A 13,117-nucleotide genomic window follows, 5' to 3' on the forward strand; every position below is an offset into this window, starting at 1 on the left:
ATTCTCTTAGGTGGATGCATGGAACTCATGTCGCTCGGAGTCGCACCTCCACGGTTGTTTTTAGCGTTTCCACCTCTAAAACTAGGTCTCTCTCTCTCTCTCTCTCTCTCTCTCTCTCTCTCTCTCTCTATGGATTTGTTCTGGGCGAAGTTGACGACCGAGAGCATTGGTGTGGAATCAATGACCTAGAATGGTCCGTCTGACATGTAATCGACTAGGTCGATTGATCATTGCTTTGATTTGATGTTATGAATTGATTGACTAAATGGAAATGATCGTGAGTGGTCTTGTTGGAATATAATCGACTTGGTCGATTTGATCGATGCTTCGATCGGTGATATGATTGTTTGGGTGCCTATTGTGAATTGTACTGACTTGCAGGTGGGATCTGAGGCCAATGTAAGTCTTCAGCCCTGTGCGTGTTTAGGCAGCCTGTAGTATAATAGTATACTAATCTGGCCTTAATGGGGTAGAACTCGCTGAGACGTAGTCTCATCCCGGTTTGGGGAAATCATTTCAGGACCCCGTTGAGGAGCTAAGGAGGAATCTGAGAAGGAGTACTCTGCGATGAAACTTAAGGAGAAAGATTTTTGGGAGAAAAAGATAATCCCGAGAAGGGCCTTGAGTACGGCCCGGATGGCTGAGAGTTTATCTTATTTTGAGATCTCCTTTTTGATATGAATAGAAATAGAGTAAAAAGTTGTGAAGTATTCTGGTTTGTGTTTTGTATAAAAGTTTGGTTATAAGTTTCAATATGAAAAATATGGCCCTGCTTTTCTATCCCATCGTTTTATTGTCTGGGGATTTTAATTGCTTCCGCATGTGCTTAATAAATGAAAGGGTCGGCGATACATAGTCATGGGATATCGCATTATAAAATCGACCAAGAGACCTGAGGGTCGAGGCGTGACAATGGTGAATTTACGGTGCATGATCAACTGAGAGATCTTGGAAGGAGCATTTTTTGCCAAGGACAACTGCTTGAGAAATGTAGAGGACCATGGGACTACAACTATGAGGGAGTCCCAAGAGTAGTAAGAGATCTAGAGGTAAAATATGGCACTCTTTTTTTTTTCTTTTTTTCTCTCCCTCTTATTTAATATATTTAATCCGATCTATTCTAATATTTCATTGAGCATGAAAAGATGCTTTTACTTTCTAGGAAAAAAAATTATTTAAACAGCCATTTATGTACATCGTAGATTAATTGTGACACTAAATAAATCATAAGTATCTCAAGGATGAAAAAGTTATACCATTGATTCAATTTCATCGATGTAAATTACATATGTAAAAATTTGTTTGGCAATCAATTCAAAATCCTTTAACTACAATTTTAGACTATAAATCTCATTTACTTAAAGCATGCAATTGTGTTGAAAATATTGATAATCAGAAGGACTATAATTATGAATGAAGACGAAGTATAAACATCATAGATCAAATAAATGAAGATTTCTTGGTTAAGAAAAAAGAAGGAGATAGTATAATAACCGATAAATAATTCAAAGCAATAAGATTGGAAAAAAATTTCACACTTATCACATATGTTTGCTTTCTAGTATGGCCAAATGTATTGTGGTGCTCTTGTGATTTAGAAATCGGATGTTTGATATATTTTTTTCTCTGTTTTGATTTTGAAGATACCGGTCCCTCAACTAGTTATTTATATCTATCTCTTTTCATTGTTATCTCCCCTTAATAGATAGCAAAAATCCCTTAAAAATATATACAGGCAAATCTTACCATTTTTTAGGGTTTTATCCCATTGACCTTGCTTATTTCATGGATTAGGTTAGGCGTATAATAAAGAGTGGATTTCCTTATAACAAACATCTCTATCTGCTATAAGTTGTTTTATATTATTTATATTTTTTGGGCACTGCCTCTTTTGCGCTAGAATTCGCTAGACTAACTGTCACGCCCCGACCCTCAGGCACGCACACATCCCTTACTTTTGGTCGATTTAAAAATGCGATATCCCAGGACTATGTATCGCCGACCCTTTCATTTATATATGCACATGCGGAAGCAGTTATAATTCCCCAGACAATTAAACAATGGGATAGAAAAGCATGCCATACATTTCTCTTACTGAAAATTCACAACTACATCTTTTTACATGCAAACAAGGTCTGACAAGATAGGATAGGATTTCGGTCCTCATCCGGGTCGTACTCGATGTCATACTCGGGGTCCTCCTCCACGTACTCCTCTTTGGGTTCCTCAACAGGGATCTCCTCATCAGATTCATGCTCCTTAGGCTCCTCATCTAGGTCCTGAAATGGTTATTCAATAACCACTGAGATCACGTCTCAGCAAGTTCTACCTCCTAAGACCCGATTAGTAAACTAATACACCTTAGGGCTGCCTATGCACAACATGAATTAGAAGACTTACCTTAGCCTCGATTCCACCTGCATATTAGTACGGATCAAATAGGCACACAAGCAATCACATCACGGATCGAAGCATCGATCTAATCGACTTAGTCGATTTCACATCGAAGACCAATCACGATCATCTCCCTTCAATCATTCAATTCAACACATCAAACCAAGGCAATGAATCACATCAAGACACACTCAGATCGAATCATCGATAAATCGACCTAGTCGAATCATTTCTAGGTCATTCATCCAACACCAAGCAATTCCTTAGATTTAGTGGCTTTACGGTCCCACCCGACCCTCTCAAGAATTAGTGGCTTTACGGTCCCACCCGACCCTCTTGAGAACTAGTGGCTTTACGGTCCCACCTGACCCTCTCGAGAACTAGTGGCTTTACGGTCCCACCCGACCCTCTCGAGAACTAGTGGCCTTACGGTCTCACCCGACCCTCTCGAGAACTAGTGGCCTTACGGTCCCACCCGAACCTCTCAAGAACTAGTGGCTTTACGGTCCCACCCGACCTTTTTACAATGCCATACTATGTCACCGAGCCACGTGCATTCTCTAGGAAGACATACCGAGTCTCCGAGCCACGTGCATTCTCTAAGGCTACCTTTTCGCCAAGATGACATATTTAATCACCGAGTCACGTGTCTTTCCCGAGTAATATTCCAATTCACTGGGCCACGTGCATCCTTAAGGTGATTTACCAACTCACTTTCGATACTAACAACCAATATCCGACCAATTCTCAATCACAAGGCCAAAATTGCATTATTTAATAACATACTTAAAAATGCACCATTAAATCAATTCGACACGAATTAAAGCTCAAATAAATAAACAGACTGCTCCACGACAATCATCATGAAATTTCGGTCACTGGCCATCCCAGTTGAATTTCCGGAAAATAAATAATTAAATAATTAATTTCGAAAATTAAATAAATAAATACAATAAATTCAATTTAGCACAATATAAAGCTCAATTAAATAAACGGACTGCGCCACGATCATCAGCATAAAATCCCGGTCACTTTGGCCATCCTGGCTGAATTTCCGGAAAATAAATAATTAAATAATTAATTTCGAAAATTAATATTTAATTCCTAAAAATACCACTTAGGCCCGAATCGCTTAATTAATGTCACGCCCCGATCCTCGGACGCGCGTACATCCTTCTACTTGGTCGATTTTAGAATGCGATATCCCAGGACTATGTATTGCCGAATTTTCTTTTTATTAAGCACATGCGGAAGCAGTTATAAATCCCCAGACAATAAAACAATGGGATAGGAAAGCAGGCCATATTTTTCATATTGAAATTCACAACCACACTTTCATTAACAGCACCACTCATAGTATATTTACAATACTATTACAGCATAAAAGTCTCACACCTATCTATACCAAGACAGGGTTCACAAAAGGGATGGGATCTCAATCCACATCCGGGTTATATTCAAGATCCCTCTCTGGATCATCTTCTTCCTCAAAAGTCTTTCTCCTCTTCAAGTTCCTCTTCCTTAGATTCTCCTCAGGGTCCTGAAATGGTTATTCAATAACCAATGAGACCACGTCTCAGCGAGTCCTACCCCCTACGACTCGATTAGTAAACTAATATGCCATACGGTTGCCTAAGCACAACACGAGTCAGAGGACTTACCTTAGCCTCAGCTCCAAACCTGCAATTCAAGGTTAAACACAGATATTCAAACAATTCACGACATCCGATCAAGATTGATCAATCGACTAAGTCGATTACATGTCACTGCACCCTTTCTAGGTCATTCCCACTCATACCACGAATTCCCAGTGGTGTACTCATTCACCAAATCACATGTGTTTCTCGGGCGTCGTTTTCGCCAATGACATACCGATCACCGACACCATGCGTTCTTTAAGGCGCCGTTTTCACCAAAGTGATAACCTTGATCACCGAACCACGTGTCCTTTCAAGGGCGCCGTTTTCGCCAAGGTGACATCGGCTATAGACAACATCGTGCGTTCTTTAAGGCGCCGTTTTCACCAGTGATATTCCCATAATCACCGAACCACGTTTGTCTATAAGTCATTTACGTGCGTTCTTTAAGGCGCCGTTTTCCAGTGATACTTCCCATCACCGAACCACGTATGTCCAATAATATCGTACCTGATTGGTCTCACCATTCTCCCTACTATGTAGCCCATCACGTACTGGCGCTATATATCCATGCTTGGCCATTACCAATCAAATATTCAATCACAAACAAGTTAGTACAATTCCTAAAATTCCACAATAAATTCAATTCCACACAACGTAGAGCTCAAATAAATAAACGGTCTACACCACGACAATCGGCACGAAATTCCGGTCACCGGCCATCCCGGTTGAATTTCCGGAAAAATAATTAATTAAATAAATAAATTTCGAAAATAAATAAATAAACATTAAAAATCCAATTTAGGCCTATATTGCCTTATTGGAGCCCGAAACGGGTCAGGAAAAATCCCGAGATACATTCAATAAATAACCAAACATTTTTACTTGCTAATAGCTAGGTCTAACCACCTAACATGCATCCTCAAGTCACTAATTTAATTGTTCTAACCTAATCTAACCACCTATGTGCATGTAATTAAATCTAACCAACCCTAAGACATAATTAGCAAACTAATAAAGCTTTAGTGAGTAAAACTCACTTGACAAAAGCGGGGACCGAATCACCGCGACGGCGACGCGACGGCGGCCGAAATCGGACTTTCGACGACACCGGCGGACTTGGACCGGGCCTTAGGCTTGGCCCAACAAATCTCAGCCCAAATTGAGATTTGTTCTTGCTTTTGGGCTGGACCCAAATTGAATTGGGCCTGCTGCGAAGATGGGCTTCAAGCTATGGGCTGGGCTGCAATTGATTTGCTGAAAATTGGGCTTGGCCAATTAACTCACATGGACTGGACTGGGCTTGAACTTGGGCCAAACTGATGCTGATCACTTGGGCTGGAATTTTGCAAGCTGAGCTGGAACTTACAAGCTGATGGGCCACTTTTCGTTGGGCTTTAAATGACTGAAATTGATGGGCTGAAGGCATACGAATTCACGGGCTTCGCTGGCGTGCGGCTCCGCTGGTCTTCGAGCTGGGGAATTCGGTCACCTTCAGCTGGCGTCGTTGACTGGATTCGTGGGGATGGCGGCGAGAGAAGACTCGCACACGGCATAGAGATGGAGCGGACAGCCGTAGCTTGAAGAACTCTCGTCGATCTAACTTGACTATTTTTAAGATAAAAAAAGAAAACTTGACTAATCAGAGGAAATGTCATGCTTATTATTATATCCATAACCTTGTATTCATTATATATGATTTTCAGCATGAAGCAAATTTTTCAACTATGTTTTATCTTTAACTTAAATTGTCAATGTTCATGTCATTTTATTATATATTGTCCATTTGAAAAGCTTTACAGTTTCATGGCTGATCAACGGCAAGGAATTAACCCTAGAAATTGACCAAGGGATGTTGGGCAAACAAAGCAGCCTTATATTCTTGATATAATTTCAAATAGTTCGTTCCTATGATTTAATATCACACTCTTTTGTTGATCCAATAACTTCTTAGCATTAGCAAAAAAACCACACCATACAGGTGTTTGGAACAATGAAAAAGAAAGGTCAATTCTGTTTTGAATGGACAAAAATGCTGAAAGATGATAAATAGTGTCGAAAAAAAAATGAAATGATTGTACGATTTGAGAGATTTTGATTTAACTTTGGAAATTGAAATGCTTGTGGGACTAATTTCCAATTGTCTTGACTATTTCAAATATGATTATGCCTATTTTGTTATATCATATTTCTTTAGTTCATTTTGGTGAGATATATGCGAATTGTGTGGAAACTTTTGATAAAAGTTTGAGGTTTGAAATCCCTTTCCATACAGTAGATTTTTTTTAATGTAATACATAGTATAGATCGATATACAAGCGAAAATTATTAAAGATAGTGTGGGATATGATTACAACAATTTAGCTACTTTTCAGACAAATAGACTTAAGAGAATTTATACCCATTGCATTTCACTGGTTAATATTTAAAGCAGATATAACGACAAACGTGTCTAACCATAAAAGTGAATTTCTAACCAATTAAACTTTTGGGGGAAAATATAGGTATTATTATAAAAGTCAAATAAAGCCATAAGGAAATTTCTTTCACCGTCTGCAACTAATTAAATGATCTGTTTTAGCAGGAAAGTTAAACAGTATGTTTTTTGATTTATAAGATGGAAAAAGAAATGATGCTATTCTTATGGAAACCAACGTATGATGATTAAACAATGTTACCACGGCACTTTTTAGTTAATCGGTTCATTTTCTAGTTATTCTGAAAGCGACTTATTTTTTTCAATCCTGGTCAAAACTACTAACCAATGTCGCCACGTCACTTTTTAAACAAACTTTACTGGAAAAAAAAAAAACATTTCAATTGTCAAAGAAATGAGTAAACACTTCACGCAAATAGTTCATGACTTTAAAGATATTTAGATACCTTCTAGAGATAAGGATATTTCTTTTAATTTTCTATATCTATTTTCATAATGCATATCATATTTGATTTCTTTTAATTTCCCTCCACGTAAACTTTTCTATATATCTGAATATATTAAAAATTCCCCCCTTTTTTTTTCTCTTCCACATTATTACATTTAACTAATGAAATGAAAATAGGGTGCTTCCTTAGCTACTTACAAGTGGCCCGTCGACACTCTTTAACAAATTCTTTTAAAAATTATACATAAGTCATTTAAAAATTTACAAGTAAACATTTGTATGTTGTAAACTAGTTTTATGTATTTCTTCTTAAATGAAAGTGAAAATCCATGCGCTACAAAATTTTGAAAAAGAAGAAGAAGCAAGAGATAAAACATTGAGGTGCATTTGCCTTAGTTGTTTTAAAGCAATAATTATTTTTTTCTTTATCTTTGCGTCATTTGTTTAACTTTCAAAAGGTCGTAAAAAAAAAAGAAATAAATGTGAGTTTACATATCCATACATGTATAGGGGAAGGATAAAAAGGTAATCGTGCAAATTCAAGATTTAAAAAAAGCAAAAACTAAAAAGTGAAAAAACTTGCAGAGACGCCCCTGGTTCCACGACTTTTTGGGGGCAGCTTCTAGCGGAGATTCCAAGTTTTCTGAAGTGAGATGGCTTGAGTGGAGCGATCCTGGAAACGATGCGTCTCTTTCGACGATCAACTTGCATTTGCCAAAATTATCGGTGCTGGACTTATGGGGAGAATTCACAGAGAATTGGGAAGGATGGAATTCATTCAAGGTAAGATTGGGAAAAGAATACATCCTCTCTGTGATCTTGAGGTTTGTTTTTTGTTTAGCCAATCAACTCCTCATTTGACGGATTATTCTCCTTTTGTATTAGGCGTCAAAGCAGCTTAAAGTTCTCTGCCTTCGAGGTTGTCATAATTTAAGATGTACTCCTGAACTCTCAGCTTTCACGCAGTTGAAAATTCTCCTATTGAACTCTTGTGATGGATTGGAGGATCTCCACCCTTCTATTGGCAAACTCACAAGCCTCGTTTCCTTGGACTTGCGTTTCTGTACAGGTCTCAAGGAGCTACTAGAGGAGGTGGGTGGATTAAAAGATTTAGAAGAACTTCTTTTAGATCACTCTGGTATTACAACAATTCCTTCGTCTATTGGTTCTTTGAGGAAATTGAAGACACTGAGTGCCTTCGATGTGTGGGTCACTGAGAGAAATCCCCAGCTCAATTGGGGATTTACAGAATTTGCAAGACCTTAACTTGCGTGGTACTGCGATCGAAAAGCTTCCCAGTGCTATTGGAGGGTTGAAAAATCTGCAGTTTCTAAGTCTCATTTGGTGCAGTAGTCTGAAAGGGGCAATTCCAAGTGAAATTGGTGACTTGCCTTCCCTCGAGGTTCTCAATCTCTCTGCAACACCGATATCTGACTTGCTAGAAAGCATTCAGAATCTTTCTTCTCTCCAAAGCCTTGACCTAAGGGGTTGTAAGGAGCTCCGGTCGCTGCCAGAGCTTCCTTTGGGCTTAACATGTCTGTCGGTTACTTGTCAGAGTCTTGGACTGCCACAGCTCCTTCGCCTCATCCACCTAGAAAAACTCAATCTTGAGGTACGCCATTTACTTGAAGACATCCGCGAGCTTTCCTCAATAACATTGAAACTCTGTTTTGAGGAGTGGGATAAGCTGACATCACTTTCGCTCAGCGGACTCACGCACTTGGAAGAGCTTTCAATAAAAAAGTGCAGTTCCATTAAAACATTGAGCCTTTCAGGATTTATTCATCTGAAACGATTACGCATTGAGCATTGCGATAGCCTAGTTGAAATTAATGGCTGTGATAATTTGGAGTCCTTGGAGGTCATATTTATATATTTTTGCATGTGTTTGAAGAATTTCAAGGCTTCTGGGTGCGACAATTTCAAATTCAAGGCCGTGACGGTGTGAAGTCCTTAGAAGAGTTGGATTTTATAGGATGCAAATCAATGGAGACTTTGCTAGATTTGACGGGATGTGAGAAATTACAATCTCTAAGAGTTCGAGACTGCAAGAAACTTGCTCAGCTTCGGGGACTTGAAATGTTGAATTTAACTCATTTGGATATTTCTGGTTGTGACTCATTGCAAGCAAAACCTAACTTATTATTATGTGAATGCATGTGTCCCAATCTAGTTGAAATTCAAGGTCCTGACGGTGTGACGTTCTTAGAAGAGTTGCATTTTACAGGATGCAAATCAATAGACTTGAAATTCAAGGTCTTGAATGGTTCGAGACTGCAAGTTCTTAGAAATGTTGAATTTAACTTATTTGGATGCAAATCAATGGAGAAGGCTTTGAAGACCAGAATTTGATAATCTGTGAGAAGGTTACGATGTCTTCTAGGAGTTGGATTCAAAATGCAAGAAACTTGCTTTGACAAGATTTGAGAAGCTACGATATCTAATGGTTCGAGACTGCAAGAAACTTGCTCAGCTTTGGGGACTTGAAATGTTGAATTTAACTTATTTGAATATTTCTGGTTGTGACTCATTGGAAGCAATACCTAACTTATCTGGAACGCACGTGAATAGCAATTATGAATGACATCCCTGGTTTTTGTTTTAGTTCTCTTTGGAAACATTATCTTGCGGTGATAATGATGTAATAAATTTTACACCAGTATTACAATAGTGAGGAGTAATGTTTCTTCAACAAAGGTAAATAAGCAATGAACAATCATTTTTCTTCTGAGATCCAGGACCAACTTTACATCACCATCTTCTTCTGACAAGAAGGCTTTCCATGACAGGGTCTAAATTGCTAGTCTTACATTATTGAAGGAGTGGGGGAGTTGGCCAGAAGCTGATGTGATGTTTCAGCCAAGATCAAAATGTAGACCCAATAGAAGGCATAGTAAGATTCTTCATCCTTGAAATGCCGGCATGAGCGAAAAGAGAAATTTTTAGAATGATTTGCTCTACAATGGGTATCTATTTGATTGATTTTGGAAACTCCGGATTTGCCTCTATAATTGCTGTTGATTACATTATAGCAATGTTTTTTGTTTATTCTTCCGTTGCCAGCTTCTGTAGACTGCAAACATATAATTAACATTTCCCTTATCGAAAAACCTGGGATTTGAAATTTTCATCTAGAGGCTGATGAACTTCTACTACTCGTTATTGTATACTACACCCAAAATTTCCCAATGTCCAATGTTCATATTTTCTTTGAAAAAAATCCTTGGCCATTTTGAGTTCCTTTGTAAGTTCTTTTGTATGTCAAATTTGATTAATGGTAGATATCATGATTGGGACAAACACCTTTTGATTTTTTGTGATGAACGAAACCCCCGTCAAGTTTCTTATTGTTCTCTTGATGTCCCTCATTAACCTTCTAAGAAGAGCATTGCTTCTCGGAATATGATGAACTGAGATAAAATAAAATTCAAGGTTCAAGTGTTTCTGTTTGGTGACAAAGAAAATGTTGAAAGTTGTTTTGGCTAGTTTGTCATATATGAATGTAGACCCCCTTAACATTACTAGTAGTCATACTGTTGTTTTGAAATATTATCAAGCAAGGTAAACTTGTGCTGCTTCTATGACAGGTTTGGTTGGTCTATGCAATGATCAAGAATTACTTTGGGACTTCAATTCAATCAACCGTGTCGATGACCTTTTGCATAATTAGACAATTTTTGCCTGGTCTATGAAACAAGGTGGGATGAGGGGCTCAAGAATTTGCTAATTGGTTTGCATTGCATTTGATCCTATTGCTGCCATGGAATTGTTTTATCATCTGATTTGGGTGTGGCTAGCTTGGCTGAGGAACTTCAAATTCCATACTTGAGACCAATCAAAATGAAGAAAATGGATTTTGCGGAGGAAGCATCAGCAACAGCTGAGGACCATCTTGTGTGCCAACCTTGAAGACGTTCTAGGGGCAACTGGAGTGTCCAAAGGAAGGTTTGATTTGTGTGAATGTTCAAACATTTGATCTTGTCTCAACAACACATACCTGAACGATTGTAAATGTACTTATTTTAATTAAATAGGCTTTATGTATGCTCATTAGGTTCTACCTCTCCATTAATCAAACACATAGCTTCTGACTTTTTATATGTTACCCGATGCGAGTTGCTTGATACAATTGCATTCTAATGATATCACTCTGAACTTGACGAGGCTCTGAATGGGGAGGTATGCACTGCTAGTTGTACCTTGAAAGACTAACTCGTGTGCTGATACTCTATGAGCTGAGGAATTTCACTTGAAATTAGGACACAAGTATGCATGATGACAATTTCCTCATTCTATCTAGTGTGATACTATCCTCTAAATGTTCTCAGATAGGTTTCTGATTTGATAGGCTCAGCTCTCATGTATGCGGCATTGGATTTGTAAAGTTGAAATTGACCTCCTCACAAACTATCATGTATTGCTGATTTTGCTAATTGGATCTTGCAAAATAACCAAGTAGCAAATACATCTTTCTGTTCTATAGTTTAGGCACTTCACCTTTTCAACATAATTTTATTAACTTCAATTCTGTTCCTAAACACAAACAGGGAAAGTGTTGCTAATTGCTTACTTCTTTTGAGCATGTTGGTTTCTTTTCCATCAGCCAGCTAATGAAGTCTCTGTTCATTGTCGTCCAACTGCAATTGGTGTCAATGATGTTTATGCAACTGTACCTTATCTCTCATGGTGTAAATTGTGATGCTAGGATCTCGGATATCTTCATTTATTGATAATTAGTCAATGCTATCTTCCTTGTGTAGATTGAAGCTGCATTCCATGAAACTTGGAGAAAGTCCCAAAATACTGCAGGAATGAGCTATGTCATTATGGAAATGCATCCTGAAGTTCATTGCTAATGGTGTTTATCATGTGTTCCGTGTTGTTAATACTCTTCAAAGGATTCTTGATATAAAGCGACCTCTTCTCATGTGGTGTTTTAGTCCTGTGCAACCTTTGGCATTGTCCTCTCCTTTGGCAAAGGCTGAATGACAAATCACTTTCAGGAAGACTGCATGTGAGGTTCTATATGTGAATTGAAGCATAAAATGAGATTTGTTAACATGATTACTAGTTCTAACTTAGCTGAGGAACTTCAATTCCATAACAACAGCTGAGGACCATTTTCTGTGCCAACCTTGAAGACGCTCTGGGGCCAACTGGAGTGTCCTGAGGAAGTTTTGATGCTTGTGAATATCCGAACACTTGATCATGTCAACAGTATGTACCTGAACGATTGTAAATGTATATTTTTCAATTAAATATGCTTTTTGTATGCTCATTAGGTTCTATCTCTCCGTTAATCAAACACGTAGCTGCTGACTTTTTGTATGTTACCCTGTTGCAGAGTTGTTTGATAAAGTTGCATTCTAAATATATCACTCCTCAACTCGCTGAGGCTCTGAAGGGAGAGGTATGCAGTGTTCGTTGTACTATTAAAGACTTACTTGTGTGCTTAGAATATATGAGCTATGTAATTTCACCTGAAATTAGTATGCAAGTATGCATGATGACAATCTCCTTCATTTCTATCAGTTTATTAGTGTGATAATATCTCGTAAATATTCTCATGTAGGTTTTTGATTTGATAGGCTCACCTCTCATGTGTATGCGGCATTGGAATTGTAAAGTTGAAATTGACCTCCTTGCAAACTATCTGGTATTGCTGATTTTGTTAATAGGATATTGTGAAATACCCAAGTAACAGATACATCTCTCTGTTCTGTAGTTTAGGCACTCACACCTTTTCAGCATCATTCCGTTAGCATCAATTCTGTTCCTAAACTCAAACAAGGGAAGTATTGCTAATTGCTTACTTCTCCAAGTCTGTTGTTTTCTATTTCATCAGCCAGCTAATGAAGCATCTGTCATTGTGGTCCAACTGGTGGAAATGATGTTTATGCATTTGTACCTTATCTTTGATGGGGTAAATTGTGATGCTACGTATCTTGGTTTTTTTCATTACTGATGATTATAGTCAGTGCTATTCGTCTTGTGTAGATTCAAGCTGCAATTCATTTAACTCGGAGAAAGTCCCCAAACACCATGGGATGGAGATGCGAGCAGGAATGAGCTTTGTCATTATGGAAAGTCATCCCGAAGTTCTTTCCTGTTGGTGTTTGTGTTGTTAGTACTCTTCAAAGGATTCTGGATGTGAGGCGACCTCTTCTCATATGGTGCATTAGGCCTTGGCGAGCTTTGACA

The 13,117-nt window shown here is 38.2% G+C and overlaps 1 protein-coding gene across 1 annotated transcript; it reads left to right on the forward strand.

Annotated features, from left to right (window-relative positions):
* Positions 1-265: 265 nt before the first annotated feature.
* LOC108955692 (disease resistance protein RUN1-like) lies at positions 266-8,312 on the forward strand. The gene is made up of 5 exons (XM_039316435.1): positions 266-277; positions 382-415; positions 898-1,049; positions 7,502-7,699; positions 7,802-8,312. The coding sequence occupies exons 1-5, from the start codon at positions 266-268 to the stop codon at positions 8,180-8,182; spliced, it is 777 nt and encodes a 258-aa protein (XP_039172369.1). The 3' UTR covers positions 8,183-8,312.
* The last annotated feature ends 4,805 nt before the right edge of the window (positions 8,313-13,117 follow it).

The sequence above is a fragment of the Eucalyptus grandis genome, chromosome 1, assembly GCF_016545825.1.
Source record: "Eucalyptus grandis isolate ANBG69807.140 chromosome 1, ASM1654582v1, whole genome shotgun sequence".
Taxonomy (NCBI): Eukaryota; Viridiplantae; Streptophyta; class Magnoliopsida; order Myrtales; family Myrtaceae; genus Eucalyptus; species Eucalyptus grandis.

What these genes read in the sequence shown, in the direction of transcription:
- LOC108955692 (XM_039316435.1), top strand. An exon ending in CAATGTAAGTCTTCAGCCCT is followed by an intron (nt 416 to 897) that starts GTGCGTGTTTAG and finishes AAGAGACCTGAG; the next exon opens with GGTCGAGGCGTGACAATGGT. An exon ending in AAGGATGGAATTCATTCAAG is followed by an intron (nt 7,700 to 7,801) that starts GTAAGATTGGGA and finishes CTTTTGTATTAG; the next exon opens with GCGTCAAAGCAGCTTAAAGT.